Raw genomic sequence first — 23,566 nt, 5'->3', positions numbered from 1 at the left:
GCAATATTCGAGGGCGGCAGTCTGTACACAATTTTTGTGGACTTACGGGCTGCCTTCGATCTGGTGCCCAGGGGAAAACTCTGGAGCGTCTTGGCAGAGATGGGCGTCCCCCCGGACATCCTAGTAATCTTACAGAGGCTTCACCATAATAATTATGCCCGAGTGAGGTGTGGGAGGTCGGGGGAATTGACCGATAGATTCCCCGTTGACCGAGGGGTAAGGCAGGGTTGTGTGTTGGCACCGACCCTGTTTTGCCTCTTCGTCAACGGGGTAATCGCCCACCTAAATACCACCGATTATACTGACGCCCCCAAACTTAATGGCAGCAGGGTGCCCGCAATTATGTTTGCGGACGACACCCTGCTGCTATCTAAAACCCCCATGGGGATACAGAGGATCCTTGATTCATTTGTAGCCTTCTGTACGGACAGAGGGCTAGAAATCAATGCGGCCAAAACTAAATTCATGGTTTTAAATCCGAGCCAAAAATTGCGGCCGAATCCGCAATTGGGAGTAGCACGGCTCGAGAGGGTTGTCACCTTTGAATATCTAGGTGTGACTCTCAATGAAACCATGACTTGGGGATCCCACCAGATTAGGACGAACCTCAAACTTACACAAATTACTGGGGGTATCGCCCGGATGATGACCGGCTCCTCATACCGCCCGCTGGGGGCCCTAATTCAGATATACAAGGCCCAGGCCAGGGGAGCGATCATGTATGGGGCGGAACTGTGGGGACACACACCATGCCATAGCCTGTCATTAATAGAAAATAAGTTTATAAGACAGATAACCGCGCTTCCCCCCAGTACCCCGCTCCTCCCCTTGAGGCTTGACCTCGGTCTACGACCATTATCTGATGAAATAAGCCTGAGACCAATAGCCTTCTGGCGTAGGTTGTGGAGCAGTAATGATCTTGCAGCATACAGGGCGGAACTGGCAAAATTATTGAACCACCCAAAAGCGCTCCGTATCCCTTGGGTCAAAAATATCCAATCCACCTGCATGGAACTAGGGCTCCCCGACTTATGGACTGACCCTGCGAATGCCGCACTGAATATCTCTAAAAGGTCCCTGACTAACGTATACCACGAACGCAAATTAGCTAGGGCCCGAGTTACCCAGGCAGAAGGGTCTCTATCCTCTGTGTTTTTGCAAAGCAAGGACCTTTATAGGTTTGAGAGGGTATTGGATCCTATCTTTCCGGTACTTGCTAGGAAGCTGTTTCTCCAATGGAGATACGGCTCATTGCCCTTTCGGTCCTTTACAAGTACTTGGTCATCGCCCCCCACTTCGACGCAGTGCCCGGCTTGTGATGCCTTGGAGGAAACCGATTTACACGTGGCCTTTTTCTTCCCAGCCTACAGGGCAGCGTGGAAATACTGGCTTCTTCCCTTGATTAGGAATATGGGCGGCAGGGAATATGCTCCAATGTATAGGATTTTAAAATCTGATCTCTCTGGTCCAACTGTCCTCGCATTATCTAAATTTCTTACTAATGTTTGGCATACGCGCAACCGCATTTTAAAGGTGTTGGGTCCCCCTTAAAATTTTAGACGCACAGTTTTTATTGTATTTTTAACATATGTACTTCCAATGTTTTAATGTATGGATTTATTGTGATTGTATATGTGTATTGTTTTTCTTTTATGGCCAAACGGCCGAAATAAAGATTGGAAAGATAAAGACATAGAGGTGCACTTTGTGTTGTATTCTTTTAACAGTTTCACTGTTTTTAACTTTTGACTTTTACCAAGCCAATGTTTTGTAAGTACGGTAGATTTTCTACATTTCTACTTCATAAAGGCAAGGCATCTTTTATGTTTGATGGTCTTGGAACTACTATTAAGGTATGCCTCATGATTACGACAAGCCACTAGATGTGAAGCACCAACATCATTACAGCCACGCTGCACTCCATCAGGTAAAAGGAAAATGTACATATGAGTGTGCAGCTCTGCTGCACCAGGAATTGAAGCCTTTTGGAGCAGATTCCTCTGGAAGAGTGTTTATACCAGTGTGTGCACTTGTGGCAACCGCGTGTGAATAGATGTGGAAAAGAAGTGAAGTATTTCTGCTGGTATTGGTGTTGGAAAGAAAGTCTTAGCAACCCTCCAGTTTTGCGTTATATCAATGTGCCAGGAGATAGAATTACTCACTAACTACGGAACTGCTATGATTGTGAAAAGTGGAAAGTGTGTTGCCCATCCAGAAATTCCACTTAATTTCTTCTGGTAATGGGTGAGCTCCAGACAGCCAAGTAAAGGGACAATTGCTTCAGAGTTCCTTAAGGCGATTGCGACTCTCAGCTGGAAGCCCTCATGCTGTCACAGTTTCCAGAAACCTCTTCAGTAGCACCCTGAGAAGTTAACACAAGTGCCACATCCACTGTCCACAAAGGAGTGGCTTAGGTCACCCCTTAATGTAGAACCTTGAGAGGCAGCAGCTCCTGGCACTGTAGGGCAGTGAACACTGTTTTGGAGGCAGAGACCCAGCCTACAAGAAGTGATGGGTAGGGCACCATTATGTCCTGGCCTGTGATCATGGGGGCCATCTCCTGCAAGTGTATCAGGCAGTACCTCAGGTTAGCTCCACCCTGTCTGTTTTACAGCTTGGGCCATCTGCAGGCGGCTCTTCATGTCCTTCCCTAGTTCTCTGGAGCAGAGCTTCCTGATACCGTAGTAGGTGGCAACAGATAGGGACTTCGCATGAATCAGGTTCAACATAGTGCTCAATACTGGTTGTCTGTAGTGGACATTCGCGGGTAGCATACATTTTGCACACATGCAAATTCAATATTTATCTGAAAAGACAAAGAGGCTCCTGGATGGTAAAACGGCTCGAGCACAGGGTACACAAACTGACAGTATAGGAAGAAGGTCGGCTAACACGGCTATGGTTGTATGTGATTTCATAGAAAAACTATTTCATGGAATACCATTAATGAGAAAACATTTAATCTACACTGTTTAAAGGAAATCTACAGACTGAATGGAATTTACCTTTTGGTAGTAACCAATTCATAGAAAATCTTTTTGGTCGAAATTGGGTTTTGAATTCCTATTTTTTAAGTGTAAATGCAATGGTTGCAGGCCTTACTTTCAGAAATATTTTTTTTTAATACATTTATTTTAGTGCTTTACTTTAGGGGACATTACTTCATATTTATATCTTTTACATTGCTAAACAATTACTTTGCATGCTTTTAATTCACTGACCTCTCGCCACTCGTAAACATCATCCATGGCTGACCACTCACAACCCCTAAACAAATCAATCCTTGCGCCCTAAAACACATCACTACACCTAAATACTCTCATCCCTGAAGCCTAAAAGCCCTTCTACGCTTTTCATGGCCTTGTAAATATGGTCTTGATTCACGCATTACTCTGCGTGAAAGGGCGTTCCATAGGTGTTGCTGTGGGTGTTCTTACGCAACATCCATGGAACTTGTAGCATTCCCAGATATACACACTTTTGTAAACCTGGAAATGTGTCATATTCCTACGCCTCCCTATTTATCGCCTTCATTTCTCCTTGTTTTTCCTTTTTCTGCAGCACACATAGAAAGAGGAAAACACGTCTAGTGATCGTTTTTGTGCAGAAAGGTGTCCCGTCTTGGACAAAAACAATCACTCCTACAATGCAGACACCCTTGCACCATGGTGCAAGGGTGCCTGCAGTGGACCATGGCAGCCAATTGTGTGCCAGCACAGAGGGAAAGGACAGGAATGCGCTTATCTTTTAGATACAGTGCATTCCTGCCCTTTCCTCTAAAGTACTGCAGCGCAGCAGCTCGGCTTGCTGCGCTGCCATGCGTCAAAATAGTGTAAATGAGGCCCACAGTGTATCTATACCCACAGATATACCTATCCACAGGGAGAGGTCGGTCGGGGAAGAAAACATGGGCTCGGTGCCATCATGGTGGAATGGGAACCATGTCATAACACTTTGTTGACACTCCTCTCTTTTCAGGAGCTGCCGGTCCATACTTATTTGTAAAAGAGCTGCTTAACTCCTTCCATTTGCAGAGTACACTGAATTTCTTCACACACTTGAAATGTAGTTCAGAGCCTAGAAATGACAGATGGTCTACCGAAATTGAATAATTGCCATTTGGAATTAGACTATATCATATTCTCATGACCTACAGGCATGCTACTTAAGGAGTGATCAACCGTAAACACCGGTGTCACTCAGTCGCGGCCCGTGGAGGGAGTTCCGTGGGGCGGTAAGGCAGGGCGGGGGAGGGGCAGGATGGGGGATTCTAAAAACCGGAATATGGATAATTGCAGATAAGTAAACAATTAAATAAATAAAACAAATTTCGTACCGCGCGCTGCATGGCATTTTGCGATGCAGCCAGCGCTACGAAATGCTATCATTCATTCATTCATTCATTCATTCATACGCAGAGCTATTAACAATATAATAGCAATGTAGGCATCGTCTAGCATTAGGGTTGTAAATCTGACATTTAGGTAAATAATAAACATACGTATTGTAGAGTCTAAAACATCAATAAATATAACATTCCAGAATTAAATATGAAGTTAAATATGTTTACAGTAAACGAGGTACAAATGTGTTAATAGTACAATTATTTGGTTTAATATAAATGATGCAAAGTATCAAACTGATCTTCACAATTAACTCTTGCCTCCTCCAGCAACATCTCAAACATGTATTTGATACTCTGGTAACAATTTCATGCGATTTAACTGTGGCTGTAACTAGGATGTGTCCTTGATAACATTAGGCTCCAAGGTTGTTTATACTCCGGGTTACTTAGGGTTGCTTTGGGTTTGTAATGTTTGTATTATTGATTGTGTCCTTCTAATTTAACTTCTATGAAAAAATAGGGCCCAGATGTATCATTCTGGTTCATAAACGAGGCCTGGCTGCAGGGCCTGGCCCACAGCCAAGCCCTGGGAACTAACCCGCTGCAGACGGCCAAGCCCGCTGTGCAGGGCTGGGCTACAGATTCACCCTTGCCAGCTCCTTTATTCACTGACAAATCCTGTGTTAGAAGTAGTCAGATTAAGTAACCAACAAAAAGCAGTAATTGTGGCGCAGGGGCTGCAACCCAAAAATAAACAACTCTTCAAAATTCGTAGCTGAGGAGTGCACATCCATGCACAGCATATGACCTCACACATGACTTCACAGATGACATCACTTTTGAAATATATCACAGCGCCTCTGTGCCAGGGACCTGGCAGTGCAGTAGGAACCCGGTGAATTACAAGTGCTTTAATCGGGATTAGCATGCATCTTCAGAGGCCTGTGTGTGTGCACCTGAGTCTGAAATATATATTCCATTACAATCACAAGCTGGCACAACACATTTCAGCCTCACTTGGGGGGATATCAGCAAGGCAGCGATACAAAATTATCGCAGCTTTTGCGGCCGTTTTCGTCTGAAAAGCGGCGATAATTTTATCGCCTAATTAGCAAGGTCACGCTAACGCGTGAAACCTTGCATTAGCGCACAAAATCTTAACGCCCAGCTTTGCATCTCTAATGAGATGCAAAGTGGGCGTTCCTGACCTAACATGACAGGAGAAATGTCGCTAAGCGACATTTCTCCTATCATCAAGCCCCACGCTATGAAGCATAGTGGCAAGAAAAGTAGCGATAACACCTGTTATCGCTACTTTCCTTACGCCTGCTTCAGGACTGACTTAGCCATGATATCCTATGGAAGGAGGATATCATGGCTAAGTTTGTGAGGCCCTATCAACAAGCTAACGCCACATTTCGTGAGATTATCGCTGGGTTTCCAGCGATAATCTCACGTTAGGCAGTTAGCGCTAGGATTTTTATCGCTTTTGAGATAAGCGTTGCTAATATCAAGCTATCTCAGCAATAAAAATCCACGCTAGCCAGCGATAATTATCCTAGCGCTAAGTGCGCTTAGCGATAATTATCGCCGGTTGTTGCTGATATGCCCCTAAGAGACTCAGAATTTATCTGAGTTCCAGAGTGCTGCAGAAATACCAGCCCATATCATTGCATCCTCGTGTATGTGACGTCACGCCGTGTTCTAATGCACAGAGATTGAAACAACGTAAGCATTATACAAAATCTGTGTTCGAAAGACACTGAGGAGGAATGTGGATGAAGACTCCACCTCTTCAGAACCACCTTTTCTCTGAGCTTTTATAGAAAAACATTGTTAAGTAGGAAATACCACAATCTGCAGTTCCAGCGGCTTCCCAGCAGGGAGCTGGCAATCTCACTCCCACTTCTGGCTGTAACACAGTAAAGGGATCCAATACTGACCCGTGTGTCCTGTGCACCTTTTAAATGTGCCAGAACAGCTGCCAACGTTGTGCAGTGCATTGCAACGAATTGTGCAATTGTCCCTGGCACCTCAGAGAACAGGGGAGAGAGGGACTGCAATGACCATCCATGCTGCCGGTGCTCTGCTTCTCTCTATTTGACCTAACACTATAGTTCCTCTATCTGTTCATCTAATTCTGATCATTTGGTCTCTCTTGCTCTTCTTGAAGTCAGTTCCACAAAGTGATCATGTTTTTTTGTTATTTCCGTGTCTCTCAGCCTGTGTCTCCATGAATGAAAGCAACAGGTATGTTCGAATATGATCAGCTGAAGACAAAATAAAAGTGATGGCTTGACTGCTTGGAGAAGTCACATCCAGTGCATCATTTTCGACACATTTTAGCACTTCAGGCAGGGATCCGCTATATGCAAGTAAGACATGGACTCGCTCCAGTTGGAACAGTCTAGACCGAACTGCCAGGTAATGCCCCATTAAAATGGGAACTCAAGCATACCCAATACGGTTTTGGCCTGCTTGGGCTCCATCGGATAGGTATATAGTTTGAGTCCAGTGTAACAATGACCACGGGACCCACATCTGGGCATATATCTGGGTACTTAAAGCATTGCACAGGTAAACACAACGGTAATGGGTGGGAAGCTGATATTTGAACAGGTAAGCCAATAACAAATCAATATAGAGACAGCCAGTGTCGGCTCTATGGCAGTGCAACCGGTGCTGCCACACAGGGCGCTGCGCAAGGGGGCGGGCGCCGTATGTTGATGGGGTTAAAATACCTGCTGCAAAGTTCATTGTGTTCCCAGCAATTTTCAGGCAATAATAAACTTGTCAAGATTACTATGGTGATTAATGTACCTGCTGGAGAGAGCTGAGTTTTATTTAGTTGCAATTGTGGTTCATCATAAAGGGGTGAGATGATTATTGTGCCTACTGCACAGCACGAGTAACATGCAGATCATAGAATTATATTGTATGTAGGTAGCTCAGTGGGTTACTGTTTTTGACACAGAGGTTCTTTGGTTTGTGAAGCCAAGCCCAACCACTGTGTTTCATTTTAAATCCAGATTTTGTGCTTCCTGAGACCAAGCACTATTATGATATGTGACTGCTACACCTTGTAGTCCTTGTTGTCTTATGCAACATTTCCTATACATTGTTTTACACTCTTGTATGATTCATTATCTCTGTCTAATGTGTGTGATGTAAAATGCTCTGACACCCAACAATGGTATGAGTAGCACAATAAAAGAAATTACATTCATGTGAGAATGGGTCTATGGGAAGACGAGGAGCACCATTGGAGGGTGGTCTCCTTGGAGAAGGAGGTCATTGAGGAGCGTCAATAAAGATTGGATGCTGCCATAGCTAAAGTCGGCCCTGGAAACAGCACAAACACTAGCACAGTATTTTAGCTTCTGTGCTGCTGGTTCCTTGATTACTGTTTGATTACAGAAGCTTTTTTAGCCACAAATTTACCCCTATGTTATGCATTGTGGCTGCCTGACTGATTGACCTACTGGAGCTGTGCTTCTGGCTAGCCACATTGATTTTTTTGTGCTTTTTCCGTTGTTAGGGTGTTACCAAATACACTTACTTTTGTTGTTTTTTAATTTGGTGAGTTTTATGCTTTGTTATTACAATTGTTTCTGTGACTTTTGTCCTGAAACTCTTTTCTTTCTTTTGGAATTTTTCTTCTGTGCTATTTTCCTGCCATTGGTTTGGACATCACTGTGGACGAATGCTAACTGTTCAACTCAGAGTGTGTTTGGAACTGTTGGATTATTGTTATGGATAACTTAAAAACCAACCTGAAACAGTACATCAATACATCACACAACCTTCTCTCTATATGTTGTCCCCTTTCAGGAAGACGATCAACATCTTTACTCTAGAGCAATTAGGACACATTATAGGTAAGCAATAGTTATACATTTCTGAATTAATTCCTAGCAATAACCTATTCTGTTTCCTTAAAAGAGTTAGGGCCCAATTACAAGTCTGGCTGTCCATGGACTGCCAGACTCGTGGGGGCATGGCAGTGGTGGACTCCTGAAAGCCCTATTTGGAGTCTGGCAGTTGGACCGCCACAGCCCCGCTGCAGCCGCCAGTGAACCTCTGTTCCCTGGAGGTCTTGTGGCAGTCAGGAACCATCAATATGCTTGGCGGGACTGCTGTGGTCCAACCACAGATATCAGGAGATTCCTCTCTGCCGGCGGTGTCATGGATGTACCTCCTCCATGAACACCGTGACAGAGAGGAAACAAAAATGTCCCTGCAGGGCCCCCTGTGCCTCCTCCACATGGGGATGCATTCAGGGGGCACTACATGTGCCCCCTTGTGTGCATGCACCTCAGTTCCTGCACGGCATGGACTTGACGTGTAGGAACTCTTTTTGAGGTCCCTTTGCTGTGCTCATTTTCTGAGACACCACCGTGTGAACGCCATAAAACAGCCTGCCAGACAGGCGGAAACTCCTAATCTGTTGGATAGCCTGACCACAGCTTTGGCGGAGCGGCGACAGGGCAGACCCGGTGCCGCACCGCCAAAGTCGTAATTGGGCCCATAGGGCCAGATGTAGTAACGCTTTTTGCGTTCGCAAACAGGCTGATTCTCAGAATCGTCCCGTTTGCGAATGCAAAAATGCGTTTTTCAATGTATCAAGCTATCAGAATTCACAATTTGCGATTCCCTAAATGCTATTCTGGTAGCCAACGCAAATTGCGATATTGCTTTAAGGAATCACAAATTACCACCAACTTCAAGTTGGTGGTAATTTGCGATTTCCTAGAAAAATTCACTTTTCTGCATTTTTCAAAGTGCCATGTGGCGCACATACATGCCCTTAGGGCATGTATGTGAGCCACATGTGCACACATGCACATTTCAGGGGTGCAACAGGGTGTCCTTTTGGAACCCTTGCACCCTTGAAATTGCAAAGCTGAGGTCCTCATCCTCGGCTCCACCCCCTCCGCCTGGGACGACTCCTGGTGGCTGGCCTCGCTGGGAACTGCGCCGACACCCACCGACCACGCACGCAACCTGGGGTTCATCCTGGACTCCTCCCTGTCAATGACCCAACAAGTCAACGCCGTCTCTTCCTCCTGCTTCAACACCCTCCGCATGCTTCGCAAAATCTACAGATGGATCCCCACCGGAGCCAGAAGAACGGTCACCCAGGCCCTCGTCACCAGTAAGCTGGGCTATGGCAACGCCCTCTACGTGGGAACCAGGGCCGAACTCCAGAAGGGACTCCAACGCATACAGAACGCCTCAGCATGCCACATCCTCGACATCCCCCGCCACAGCCACATCACCGCCCACCTGAGGGACCTGCACTGGCTCCCCATCAACAAGAGGATCACCTTCAAGCTCCTCACCCATGCTCACAAGGCACTCCACAACACCGGAGCAGCATACCTCAACGACCGACTCTACTTCTACACCCCGAACCGCCAACTCCGCTCCGCCGACCTCGCCCTCGCGACGTCCCATGCATCTGTAGAGCAACCGCCGGTGGCAGATCCTTCTGCCACCTCGCCGCCAAGACATGGAACACCCTCCCCACCCACCTACGACAGACCCAGGACCTGCTGACCTTCAGGAGACTCCTCAAGACCTGGCTGTTCGATCAGTAGCTGCTTTCCCCCCCCAGCGCCTTGAGACCCTCACGGGTGAGTAGCGCTCTCTACAAGAGATTGATTGAATTTGCGAGTACCTATTGGGTACTCTCAAATTGCGCATGCAATTCCCATTCATTCCTATGGGCCTCTTGGCACATAGAAATGAATGAGAAACCATTCCTTAATTGTGACTTGCAAATTGCGATTCGCAATTTAAGGAATGCTAAGGAATCGCAAAATATTTGCTAATTTTTAATTACATCTCGTTTTGCGATTCTCAAATAGCGATTCTCTAAAAATCGCTATTTTAGAATCGCAAAACCATTCTTTGATACATATGCCCCTTAATGTTCCTGAGGTCTTAGTCCTTTTTTTATATAAATTTGAGATGAGGGGACATGCATACATGCACTGCGTAGAAAGTGGTTACTTAGATCCTCATACAAAAAACAATATCCTTTTCTATCAGTAAGAGCATTATTAGGTAACGCAAGATCAGCACTCATTAACCCTAAACTAGATTTAAAGGGCATATTTAATCTCACTTATATAAGAGAAAGTAATGAAAGGAGCCTGGCAGCAGAGGGCTCCTTTTGCTTTCCATATAGTCTAATTCCTGTTGTGTCCAAGTGGTGGCCTGGCTAGGAAGAGATAGAAGTCAAAAGAAACTCAGCTTGAATATGAAATCTGGACTCCAAAACCATCATCCAATTGATCGAAACAAACACCCTGCAGTGCAACTTCACATACGCATTTTAAACTGAGATTTAAAGTGCTTTTGTGTTTACTAAGGCTGTCGTTCTGTATAAGATATGTAATAATAATCTTTCAGTCAACATGAAATGCAAGCTAATTTTTGACACAAAGGTATTTAGCACTGTCCATTGGAGCTAACTTTATCAGCTTCCCAATAATGAAAGTCAATGAAATCATGTACGGTTTCTAACTTAGAATTTGCAATTTTCATAGAGCTGTTTTAAACAGATGTGTAACTAATTTAGCTATTTCACATGGATTGTGATTTTACAGGTAACATAAAGGTCTCCGCCACAAAAGCATTAACCACCAAAGCTTTTTTATACTAGTTTTATGCCCTGAAACCCAGTGCTTAATTTGAGCCTGTGGTTTGCGCTGCTCGGCACTGGCACTTAATTGCCGAAACTGACATGGTTGTGCTGTTTGTGTAATTTAAAGATGAGCAGAAAAACTGTTGTTTTTTAATTCAATATACATTAAAAACAAATAATACCTGCCACCAAATCCATTCTCAAAGTTTTGGCGACCTCGAACAGTCTGAACCGTCACACTTGTAGCAGCATGATGGTTAGTAGCTGTGTAAGTACAGTGAAAATGTGTGGTGCAAACTGCGGTGGCCTTCTGACCAGGGTCCCGGCACTTATTTTTTTTTTAATTAAGTACTGCTGAAACCTGATGCGTAATCCCGTGCAGCAGAGACTTAGGGGCATATCATCAAGCCCCGGAGATAAAATTATCGCTGCTTTAGCGTCCATTTTCGGAGGGAAAGCGGCGAAAATGTAATCGCCTAATCTGCAAGGTCACGCTATCGCGTGAATCCTTGCATTATCGCCCTTTCCCCCAACGCCCATCTTTGCATCTCTAATGAGATGCAAAATGGGCGTTCCTGCCCTGACATAACTGGAGAAATGTCGCTAAGCGACATTTCTCCAATTATCAATGGGCACGCTAACCTGCAGAGCGACAAGCAAAGTAGCGATAACCTCTGTTATCGCTATTTTCCTTACACCTGCTTCAAGACTGACTTAGCCATGATATCCTATGTAAGATGGATATCATGGCTAAGTATGCGTTGCCCTATCAGCAAGCTTTCGCCAAACCTTGTGCGATTATCGCTGTATTTCCAGCGATAATCACACAATTGGCAGCTTGCGCTCTGAATTTATCGCTTTGGAGATAAGCGTTGCTGATAGCACGCTATCTCCGCGATAAAATTCAGAGTTGGCCGGCGATAATTATCCTCGCGCTAAGAGCGCTGAGCGATAATTATCGCATGGCCAGAGAGATGATATGCCCCCAGGTCCTATAAAATATCCTAACATACAGTCTTGGTGATCAATCATTTAACCCAGAACAGATGTTCTATCACTTTATTTTCCTCAGTGTACATTTCTTTAGGGACAGCTTTTTTTTTTTAATAATGCAAAGGCTCACCTCATTCACTCAGCTCCTCATGGTGTATCGATTGTGGCTCTGCCATAAATTACTTTGCTCCCCTTCTGCTGCCTGTGACGTGCCTGTTCTCTGTGTGTGAGGGAATGCGAACTCCTGGCTGTACTTCGTATGCAATGGTAATTTGCACTGCTGTTAAATATGCTGTAACTGTGAAAAGCGATAGTGAAGTTTGGGTAAAAAAAAATATTCTAGCTATAAAGCAGCCAAAATTGTTGACGTCACAAATGCCTGTTAAAGATGAGTTTGTGAGTCCCACGAAGAAGTCGCTAAGCCCATATTCTGTATTAAGACTGAAGCTCAAACATACCTGTAGGATGCAGGCAGTGATGACTTCTGTTGCTTTCACAACATTACATCCTCATCACTTCCTTGTACAAAAACCGTGAGTCCCATTCACAGCCTAAAGACAGCGATCCTTCTGCCTACCTAAAAGGATAAAAATCAAACTCCTGCAGGTGTCTCCATAGAAAATCACCTCTATCCATAGTTCTCATGATTCGTCTGTCTCATTGGGGTGTTTATTACCCTCTGCATTCTGTCTCTGGGTCAAGTTCCTGCTTATTTCTAAGGTCCAATTTGGGCCTTTTCTTCGTGCTTGCAGTTTGTTTCTGCTGTGGCGTGTGTTCTTGTTTATTCTGTCCTTCAGAGCTCCCATTGAGCTGGTGGCCTGAGTTCTGCTGACAATGTGTGCACCCACCTATCCATACTGCGATTGTTTGGGGCTCTGTGGTGCTGGTTCCATGGGTGGCCTGTCCTTTCCTGTCTTGCTTTTGGTCCTGGGGCTCAGGATCTAGTTCCTCATTTGATGCTGCTGTGAGCATCAGTCAATGGATGTAGGACCCCCCCCACCCTCAAATCTGGGCTAGCAAGGCTCGATGTGGGCATTCCCTGTGTACTTCCTACTGGGCATGTGGTAGTTATGTACCTGTTGCCTGTGCATTCTCCCTTGGGACTAGTGCTCTGGGAATGGGTCCCTCTCCAAGTGCTTCCTGCTGGATTTTCTTGTTCTGTGTGGAGCCATGGGGCCCTTTAACTGGTGGACACGCGCGTGCCTCACCTTTGCTATTGCATGTGGGCTGACCTTGTCATTCCTTGAACTTGAGGCTTGTGAGATGTTTAGACTGTCTCTGTGTCTCTTGGCATTTTTCCTGGGATTTGAAAAGTCTCCGACTCCCTGCTGGACTTGTTGTGGCTGGGTGTTATTGGTTCTCATGATTAGGCTGGCCACTGGACTTGGGGCTGGTGTGTGCCGTTTCAGTGTAAGGAGCTGGAATCTACTTCACTAGTAGGTAGGTGAGTAATCCCGCAACCCCATGTTGTTAGTTTGTGAGTTGAACTTGAGCGTAATCCCATGTTTCCTCCTGGGATTGGTGTTTAAAAAAAAAGTGTCATCTAGCCATCTCTTGATTCTACTTCTTTACGTGTGCCTCTATGATGGGATTCTCGGGACCTACACAATGCTGGTATGGTGTTTGGCCTGAATTTCCCTGACAACCTGATGGTCTTGGGGATAGGATTGTGTTTGTGTACCCTGAATGTGGAACTGACTAGTCTTGGTCTTCTTCTGGTACTTCTGGTGGACTGGGAGTTTCTGAAAGAAGTCCCCTGGCTTCTCCTCTGTTGGACTCCACCTTTTCTTATTTACAGGGTTCAGGTTTTTCATGGGTTGTCCCTTGCACTCACGCAGAATTGGTTTTGCCTAATCTTTGTGCATAATTTGGTTGAATAGTGCTTTTGGATTGGGTTGTTTTGTCTCCTTGACACAACCTTCACCCATTTTTTTTTACCTTCCCTCCCTTATTTGTGTGTGTTGGTGTAGTTGTGGTAGGTTGTACCTAATGATCCTTATTTTCTTGGGCTAGCTATGGGGCTCCTGTGTGTGTTGGTGTAGTTGTGGTAGGTTGTACCTAATGATCCTTATTTTCTTGAGCTGGCTATGGGGCTCCTCTGTTTTTTTTGGCCTCCAGTCTAATATTGGCTGGGTGTGTCCAAATTCTTTATGAGGGGTTGCTTTCTTTCTGTTTGGCCTTTCTGTCAACTCTTTTCCATCCGTGGTGTTTGACTTTGTGCACTTTCTGTGCATTATGCCGCAGCAAGGCTTGGCCCAGGTGTTCGGTGCTTCTGTTCTGGAGCAGACTAGTTCATGGACAGGCTTTCTGTTGTGGAATCCATTTGCTCCTGCTGGGCTGTTTGTTAAGTGTTTCTCTGGTTTTCATCTGGAGCAACTTTACTGCTGGTGTACCGGTTCTGTGTTCTTGCTTGGACTTCTGGCCCACCATAACTGTTTTAGCCTTGCGGTTTTGGGGAGGTCAGCCCTGATCTCCCCTCTCTTTGAAGTTTATGTGAAGGAATTTAATTTTTCTCAACACTGGCACATCTGTCCTCTTATGTTTGACTTTCTTTGTTCCTTCTTGGTCTTGTGTGAGTGTGCTCTTTTCATTATTGGGGTTCGGGCCTTTGCTTGCTGGCTACGTGTTATTTGTTTTCACCTCCTGCACTTCTGTGCAGTTTTGATTTCTCAGTGCTATTGGGGTCACGTGCCACCCTCTGGTTTGCTATTTTAGTTTCCTGTAACTTCTCTGCATTCTCCTTAGTTAGTGAGTTTTGTTCCATCTCATTTTTTTGGCATGCAGTTGGCGGAGGGCTGTTCCATGTATGTCATGTTGAGACTTAACCTTCTCCTGGAGATGGGCTTTAGTTTTAATTTGATCCGTTTTTTGCTTTGGGATATCCTCCTACTCCCCAGTCATGCTGAGGTTGCTCTGGCCACCTTGTGTGGCCCTCCCGGCTTAACAGGGTACTGATCGCATGTAGGATATGAGGGCTAAGTCTGATCTCACTCGTTGCTCTCTATGGACCTGAGGATGTGTGTCCTTGCCCCTGAAATTGAGCACGCCTATCCTTTGACTGCTTGTGACTCTTTTGCCCTGTGCCCTTTCTCCATGCTTGGCTTGGGGTTTTGAATGTCTGACCATTTGGTTGCCAAGGTTGATTATTACTTCTTGCCTTCACCTATTGTTATCTGCCTCATGGTGCTTGAGAGAGATGTGAGATGACATGGTATGGTCTTTTTTTCTTGCTCCTGTGGCTCCCCCTCTACCCAACTTTTTGTGTTGGAGAACAATTAAATATGGGCCACCCTCTTTTGGGTCTCCTTTTGCTCTTGCAGTGTCCTGGGGTTGTTGTATTCTTATCCTCTGTGAGGGACCTATCCTCCCTACCATTCTGCGTGTCTTTGTTTCTTGCTATAAGAAGTGGCTTCCGCTGTTGTTCCAGTTTCGTTGTTAATCTTTTGGTTCCACCAATTGAGACTTCTGTTGGCTCTTCTAGGATTCTGTGAAAATAACTATCTGGTGGATCTTATAGCTTGGGGTATTGAATATACAGTGTATTCTTCTGGTTTCTATGCATTTTCTTGATGCTGGTTGGGCACAATGTAAGAGCTAAACCTGTTTGTGGTTGGTGCTGTTTGGTATTTTGCTTTAGCTTTTCTGGTTAATCTCTGTCCTGCTTTTTTTCTGGTGATCTGAACTTGACTGCCTCGATTGTGCATTGGTGTCTGTAGGAGCATCTTTGAGCATGGCATGATGTCTGTCACAAACTGGGCTGTCTCCTACAGTGGCATTTTGGGTGTTGGCTTTTGTGCAGATTGTGCTTCACATTTTGCCTTTGTGGGTTTTATTTTTACCTGTGTGAGTGCTTCGTTGAGCTGAGTATTTCACTTCAACGTGGTGGACCCTGTTCTGCTGCCTTGTGGGTTATAGTTGAAACTGCTGTTAGCTTTACCCTTTGAATTGCCCTTGCTTTTAGGCTTGTTCCGGCGTGCATTTTATGCACCTGTTTTGAATGTGGCAGTGTACCTGTTTGTGGCCCTCCTCATGCACTCTCAAAAGTGCCTGCAATTGGGTTTGTTTTGGAGGCAACGGTCTCCTGTCTCAGATCTGGGCATTTTTTTTGGTGTTCCTGTATCTGTTGTCTCCGCTCCCTTGTTGCCTGGAGAGGAGATGGTAGTTTAAGATCTGTGCTCTTGTCCTTGCTTGGACTGTACTACACCTATTTTGCTGGAGAGCCTTCTTGCTATTCCCTTTTTGTCCCTTCTGGCTTTTTTCTTTGCATCACTAGATACTGGCTCGTTGACTCGTGGCTGTTTGGCTTTCTTGACTGCCCTACTGCGTCTTATTGGTCTCTACTGCACACATCCCATATTTCAGGTGCCTGCTTCTCTGTGCACATTGATTTGCCTTCTGGGATTTTAGTGCTTGTTGGCATGTTTTGGCACTGGCATGTGGGGCTCTGTTAAGCATCTGGGATCATTTCTTCCTTAATTGTCTTTAGATTTTGCCACTTTTGATTGGCAACTTTGTTGAATAATTGATGCTTAGGTAGATCATGATGAGGTAGGAACTTGGAAGAGGAAGTGACAAGGTAATGCTTCAATTGTTTACCAGTAAACTCATCATGTGATTCTCCTCTCATCCCAGTCCTTACTATTCTTACAACCTCCTTACTGTGTTCCTGGCTTTGATTGCTGTCAGGTGGGCTTCTTTGGTCCTCAACACAGAAGAGTTCCTGGGTGAGGAGTTCATTTACCGACATGCCTAGCTAGGGAGGAGTTACAACTGCTTTCTTTTAGGTAGGGAGGCTGGAGCTGTCTGCAAGGTGTGGACACCTCATGACTGTGATGAGGAAGTAAAATTGAAATAATAAGGCTATGAGGAAGTAACCAAAGCATTCAAACTACACAAATTCGGATTATGCCGGGACTGCGACAAACATTTTCACACTAATGTCTAGTGTAACAGTCACAAAAATGATAACGTCTTTATACCATGTTTTATTTTATTTATTGGTGTGTATTCTCCAAAGAAGTAGCAATTCTGACACACACAGTGACAGGGAGCTGTGAGCTTCTGTTACTCCTAAGGATGATGCTTGAAGAGGTGACATCAGTCTCTCAAACTTCATCTCTGACAAGAACATCCCACTCAAAAAACTCCGTAACTTGCCCGAGTCGTGCACCTTGTTTCAGTTCACCCCCCCCCATTATTCTACGCACAGCTGACTGTGGGATAACTGTGACACTAGTTCCCTCACCCGGCTTCCTCCTTCCTTCCCTACCTCAGTACTTTATGTACACTGTTTATCGTACTCTTCTTTGTTTTACTGTCTACCTGCACAGCTGTTCAAACTTTTACGTAACGTAACTCGGGTACTGCTGCCTTTCTGCTCATATATCCCACTATTTCTGGACTACTATATATTTTAATGTTTTTATCTATGTATCTCTTGTTACTGATATCGTCCCTACTTTGTATAGCGCCAAGTTGCCCTGAACACTAGTCCTAAAATGCCTTGTACCTTCACTACCTCGGACGCAACTATGCATCTATTTTCCCTTCCATGGCAGCTCCCACGCATATCTACCTCAGGACATTCGGTGCATTGTATCCTACTGTCCTTCGGATTCTTCCTTTATAACATTGTTGAAATTTCCTTTGAGTGGAACTCTAGGTCACCCCAGTATATTCTACTATTTTCTTCCATATCCCATTGTATATCATATACATTTTTTTTACTGTTACTAAATATATATTTATGTACGCGTTATGTACCTCATGTTATTATTGGTGTTATGTTCTGCATGTTATTATTGCTTCTTATTATTGTGTGCGCTACCCCTGTAAAGCGCTCTGATACCTTAGGGTCAAGTTTGCACTATAAAAAAATCACAAATAAATAAATAAATGTCCACCCCCAATGTAGGATATAACACTTCATTCTGAAAAGCCATGTGGGTCTAGTCCTTGTACTCGCCTTTCCCTTTCTATCCAATCTCACACTTCTCGCTTGAAAACATGTTGCCCTCATAGTTACCTGGGTACATTACGCCTACTTGGGTAACTCTCAACCTACGGGTTTTTTACTCTGCCAAGGGTACCGCTCCATTAAAATTTCTCTTTTGGCAACCCTTAGACAGTTTTAACGCTTTGCACGCACCGTATCACCCTCCACTTAGGACTCTCTTCACATACCCACATTCACCAATTGGCAGTTCTCAAAAGATGTCGGCTAAAGTGACCCTTCGGAGGACCCGTAGGGCATTGCAGCGCTGGCCCGACGAGGAGTAACTGCCCGATGATGAAGCATGACATCCTTCGGGGTGTGTGAGGGCTACAAGTGACAAGACTTGTTCTTCCCCACTGAGTCCTAGACCTAGATATCTTCCCTTTCTATCCTGTTTACCATATTTTTTCTCCATACAGTGAGCGAGTGACTGTTTGCTCCACTTACCTTGGAACAGTGCCCCCCCCCCCTTTGTTGACTTCATGGTAAGTTTGGAGCAGGGGCACTGGACCATCAACTAGCTCCTGGTCCCCCCTTCCTTCCATTTTGGCATTCAAATTATTGCCCCAAATGTAACATTTGCTAACGTATTGAGTTGCATTACTACCACATAATAAATACAGTGATACCACATTGAAGATGGGAGAAACACCCCCGGTGCTAACCAGGCGGGCAACTAGAGCCAAATTTCGGGGGGGGGCTGAAAAAGATTTCGGGGGGGCTAAGTCTTCCAGACATAGGCAGAGTGGCTGTAAGAAGGGGTGAAAACACAACAAAAGCCTCATTAACGAGTAAATGGTCTTTTAAAGACCTGTGAAGTACTCGGGTCCGGCTGCAATTAGACGGACGCCAGCCCGCGAGGCTGTCTATGAGGGGAGGGGGGGGCTAAAACCCGGTGAGCCCAATGGGTGTTGCGCGCCTGGTGCTGACCAAGGAGCATAACGCTGTCCCCTGCATCCCCAGCAGGCAGGAAGCCCCAACACTTCAGAGCGTCCCCAATCTCTCAAGGAGCACCCATTCAGCCCAAGGCCAAAGGATACTGGTGAGAAATGGGAGACTCAGGGGCCTCGTCATGTTTTGCAGCTTCCTTCCCCCATCATTGTGTGCTACACCCCTGTAAAGCTAACTCCTACATCAGACAGGGGGAGAAACTGACATAAAACACATTTTCAGCAAGATTTTCCTCACATAAATTTAACTCCACATTATTGTGTGTTTTGGGGTGCATTTACTAGAGAGTTGGCTGAATGATGTAAATGATACTCCTGTTTTTATCCTAAAGTTACAGTAGGGCTAGGTTTGTGCTTGGTGTGGTGGGGAGGCCATAGCATTCATGGTCACCATCGATTGCTGTGGGCCTTTTTTTGTCCCCTTGTCCTGCCTCTGTTAGACATAGCCCTGGGTCGGCCGGCGGCACCCACTGGCTCAGCAACCCTTTCATCCAGATCGCACTGTAATACCAGAGTTACATAGAGTAGGAACTCGATTGTGCTTCTTACAGCAGGACACACGTTTCTTGTATAAAAACTTTTGGTAAATGAGTATTAATGCCACAAACTCTTATCACACCTGGTATGTGTGTGTTACTACCACTTTCAAGTGTGCCTATATAATCCCGCCCCTCAAAATGTTATTACGGTTTTAACTCCATGGTGCCCACGCGCTCTGTGAGATTCTGGCCTTGGCGCTGCTGCTGCACCTGTTCAAACACTTGAGAGGCGTAATTGCAGGGCCGTCCATGCCACTGTGCCATGCTGGTATTTTCCTGGTGGGCTGCGGGCGAGGCTGCTTCACATGAGCTGCATCGACCCAGCCATAGCTCCTTGGCCCGATTCTAGTTGCGGCCCGTGCAGCGCGGGGCCGCTTTGGACATTTTAGCCAGGGGTGATTTGGGTTTCCGATCCTGCCCCGCATACTTATTTCTCGTTTTGTCATTTTATGGTAGAGCGACGAGGCGATATGTTTTGCAAAATATTCTGTGATTCAAGGAAAACAACTCTCTGGTTAGAAACACCGGTTCTAGAGAAATTTCACCTCAATGCGTGAAGTTACACTTCACGCGAGTGTGCCGCTTTGCACAAGCCCCGGTTTGTGGCCTATTCCACCACAAAGCAGCGGGAGAACTGCCAGGGACACATAGAGAAGCCGAGCCACAGGGGGGGCTCACGGCCATCATCTTAAATCACGTCACAGGGGGCCCTCACCGCCATCATCTTAAATCACGTCACAGGGGGCCCTCGCCGCTATTATCTTAAATCACGTCACTGCCACTGCAACCTTAACTAATCCAAGGCAAAAGCGGACTGTCAGACACCCCAAATGCTGCCGGTTACCGAGCACGGCAATATCTCACGTCCTTCACACATCTATTAACGGACTAAACTTTTCTTAATGTGCCCGTACCGAAATGACAGACTCCACGTTGTACACCAGCACACCGAATCACTCCGGGGGCCCAAGTAAGTGGAAATACAAAAACAAAACTTCAAGCACCGATCGGAAAATGTTTCCAACACAGAAAGCGTAATTTGACACCAATACTACCGACACTTCAGAATTTACTTCCCGCAACTAGACACTATACTGAGACTTTTCATTCTTAAGTCTGGCGGGGTCAAACTGCCCTTAAAAGTTGTTAATATTCCTGTAGGTTTTTGAAACTAGAAGTTAGCGCCACTAACAGATCCACACCCAGTCCCACGTGCGGCTGTAAAAATGCATCGACAGGTGTACTTTTTGCATTCAAAGTTTGCTTTTAACAATAAAAGTGTAATTCTTATCCCGCGGGCGCTCATCTACTTTTCTGCACCGATGCACTGACTTGTGTCACTTTGTATTCACTCTTCAGACCATCACGTGGAGTGTGTGAGGGAGATTTCTCCGCAGCACTCCAGAATCCATGCCGTGTTCCAACTGTTTTCGTGTCCATGCACAGAATATTAAAACAAGCACTGAGTTAAACTGTCATAGGACCATATGAGCCCCGAAACTACTCCCTCCCACACACACACCCATGAAACTAACTCATGCATGGGGATACTGCCTCTGGTGCTGAAGTTGGACTTCTGCATCCAGGGATGACTTCACGGGGCAGCGCTGCCACACTCCTCCGCTCAACGGGTGGTTCTGGCAGCAGTACGCACAATCTGGCCTGGCACACCATCTCGTCAGATTAAACCCGGCCGGTCTATTTGAAGTTGCTGGCCTCTCACTTTATAACAGGTGCGAACCGTAACCTGATTCCGATAGGCGCGTGGAATATGACATGCAGCCTGGATGGGGTATGCAATTCTATTTGGGGGAGCTTCGATCAGCCGGAAAGACACGACACTTGTCACTTACTGGCTTCAAGTTTAAATTTCGACCTCTCCTTCATCCAAGGCCACGAGCAAGATGGTCAGCTAGGGAGAGTTATAGGGGACCTGGGGAGTGGGGTGATGTTTACTCTCTCATTACACGCACCACAGTGACTGAAACGCTATCTGTTGAATGATGATGGACCGCCACGTTTCGATAGCAAATGATGCAGGAAATACTTGTGTGCATCGACAGCTTCACACCTCTGTATCCATTAGAGTGCCTGGAAGACTTGGGAAAGCGCCATAAAATACATTTTAATATGATTGACACACTAGGGTCAAATGGTGCTGAATGCAGCAAACGTGTAACTTGATGGTTTGTATGCGCCACACTTGCTGTGCGACAGACTAGCGTGGGGCCACTCGGGCACCCACAAAGTGCGCCTCTCACATTAGCTACCTGGGAATCATATTGTCGTTTGTTAGGCAATTTTCCCATTACTGAAATAATAATTTACTATTTACAAATTATTTTCGGAGTGTTCTCATCGAGTGGTAGCTTTCTCTTGAGTATTTTCTGCAAGGTATAATTTACTAATTTGCAATTTATAAGCCGACTAATGTGAGCGTAAACAGACGTGTGTTTGGAAAGTGGAATATATTCTAGGTTGACGCCTCGTTAGGGGTACTAAGCGCTATATAAGTGCAAATGCAATATTGCTATACTAGTCCATAGAGAAGCCAGGATGGAAGTGCAGGCGCTTTATTGAAGCCCACTATAGAACCAAAACTCAAAGTAACACTTACCACAGTGACAGAGTCCGGCGAGTAGCGGGAGCAGACACAGGGCCAGGAGAGCTGTGGCGGGACCCGGCCTCTGACAGGGCTTCGGCGCGGCCCCTCCACCTCCAGCAGTCACGGGGGGCTGCCTCCACATAGTGCAGCGCGGGGCAGGGGCGCCTCGGGCCGAGGCGCGTTGATGTTGGCGTTGCCTGGGTTTCAAACGTGGGGATGTTCCAGATCCTCCCCCAGGGGGAGCTGCGAGCCGCGGAAGGTGGACAGCGGCAGGCTCCCAGCTGCATGACGGGTCACCGGCGGCACAGAGGGAACAGGAGCTGCTCCCCGGGGACGGACGAAGCGCGGCGCCGGCCGGGGAGCCCAGCGCATAGCTCGAGCAGCGAGGAGAAGACAAAGCGGCTCAGTGGCTGCAGCCCCGCCAGGGGGGCACCGGCTCACGCCACACAAAGGGCGCTTGTTGCTCCCTGCCTGCGCTGGGCGTATTAATCATATGAGAGAAAGAGAAAGTTACTGGCCTTTGAATGCTGATCGCACAGGTGGCCTTGAAGAAACGGGGACTTTTCGGTGCTTCGGTTCGCGGCGCTCGCCCCTCCTCCTTTCATGAAAACAAAGGGAAAGAGCGGTGGAGGAGAAGAGGCGTCACCCCCACGAACCCCCACCCCAGCAACATCACGCTCTCTCTCCCTGCACAACTTGGAGAAGGGAAAGAGTGGAGAACTGCACGCGTGCCGTCCCCTGGTTTAACTCCACATATCATAACTGGGACGCACGCTGGTGCCCGGCATCACACCATGCAGCAGCAGGATGAACAAACCATGCCACACCGAAGAAGCACGCCCGGCAGTACAGAAGAATGCCGACCTCAGACAGTATGACGGAATTCTAACAGGATGCGCAGCACCACCTGACAGGCAGGACACCAAAATACTGTGAGAGCTTACATCAGAATCCTGACAAACGGTAAACGGGCATCCCGACATCAGCCTGCAGCAGACTCATGCCAGACAGCAGAATCCCGACAAGGGAGAATCGGGACAGAAATTAGGCGCCGGTACCAAATAAAAGTGTCCCCTCCACATTTGCGAACCAGCTACCTTAAAAGTCCCCCACATTTGGAAATCGAGCTGTTCAGAACTTGTAAAAACAAGCTGTATAGCATAGGTCAGTGCTTTAAATGGAAATACAGAAGTGCCGAGAAGTGCTGGTACTCACTAATTTCATGAGAAGTGTTAATACTCTCCCATCAGTGCCGAGCAGCACAGGTACTTTCCCTTTCGAATTAAAGATGTGCAGGTAATCAGCACCTGCCCATTTAAAGAACTGTATCCGTATGTTGATGGTATAAGGGAACGCATGCAATTTGCTCTTGCTGCAGGCAATGTTTGCGAGGATTGAGAATTCAACAGTAAATACCGCCCACAACTCCACAAAAGAAGCCCACAAACAGAGAAAACCCATCCCACACACTGACCTGCCAGGCCAGC

General features: G+C 46.2%; 1 protein-coding gene across 1 annotated transcript in view; it reads right to left on the bottom strand.

The window, feature by feature from the left end:
• Nucleotides 1–22,825, bottom strand: part of ITGB8 (integrin subunit beta 8) — a 288,300-nt gene extending 265,475 nt beyond the window's left edge. Inside the window, 3 exon segments of the mRNA XM_085630937.1 lie at nt 22,092–22,457; nt 22,460–22,527; nt 22,529–22,825. Of these exon segments, the coding sequence (XP_085487063.1) occupies nt 22,092–22,457; nt 22,460–22,527; nt 22,529–22,572 (478 nt within the window). The 5' untranslated portion in view covers nt 22,573–22,825.
• Between the last annotated feature and the right edge of the window lie 741 nt (nt 22,826–23,566).

The sequence above is a fragment of the Triturus cristatus genome, chromosome 10 (genome assembly GCF_964204655.1).
Source record: "Triturus cristatus chromosome 10, aTriCri1.1, whole genome shotgun sequence".
NCBI lineage: Eukaryota > Metazoa > Chordata > Amphibia > Caudata > Salamandridae > Triturus > Triturus cristatus.
This window is presented reverse-complemented; position numbering and strand designations above follow the sequence as displayed.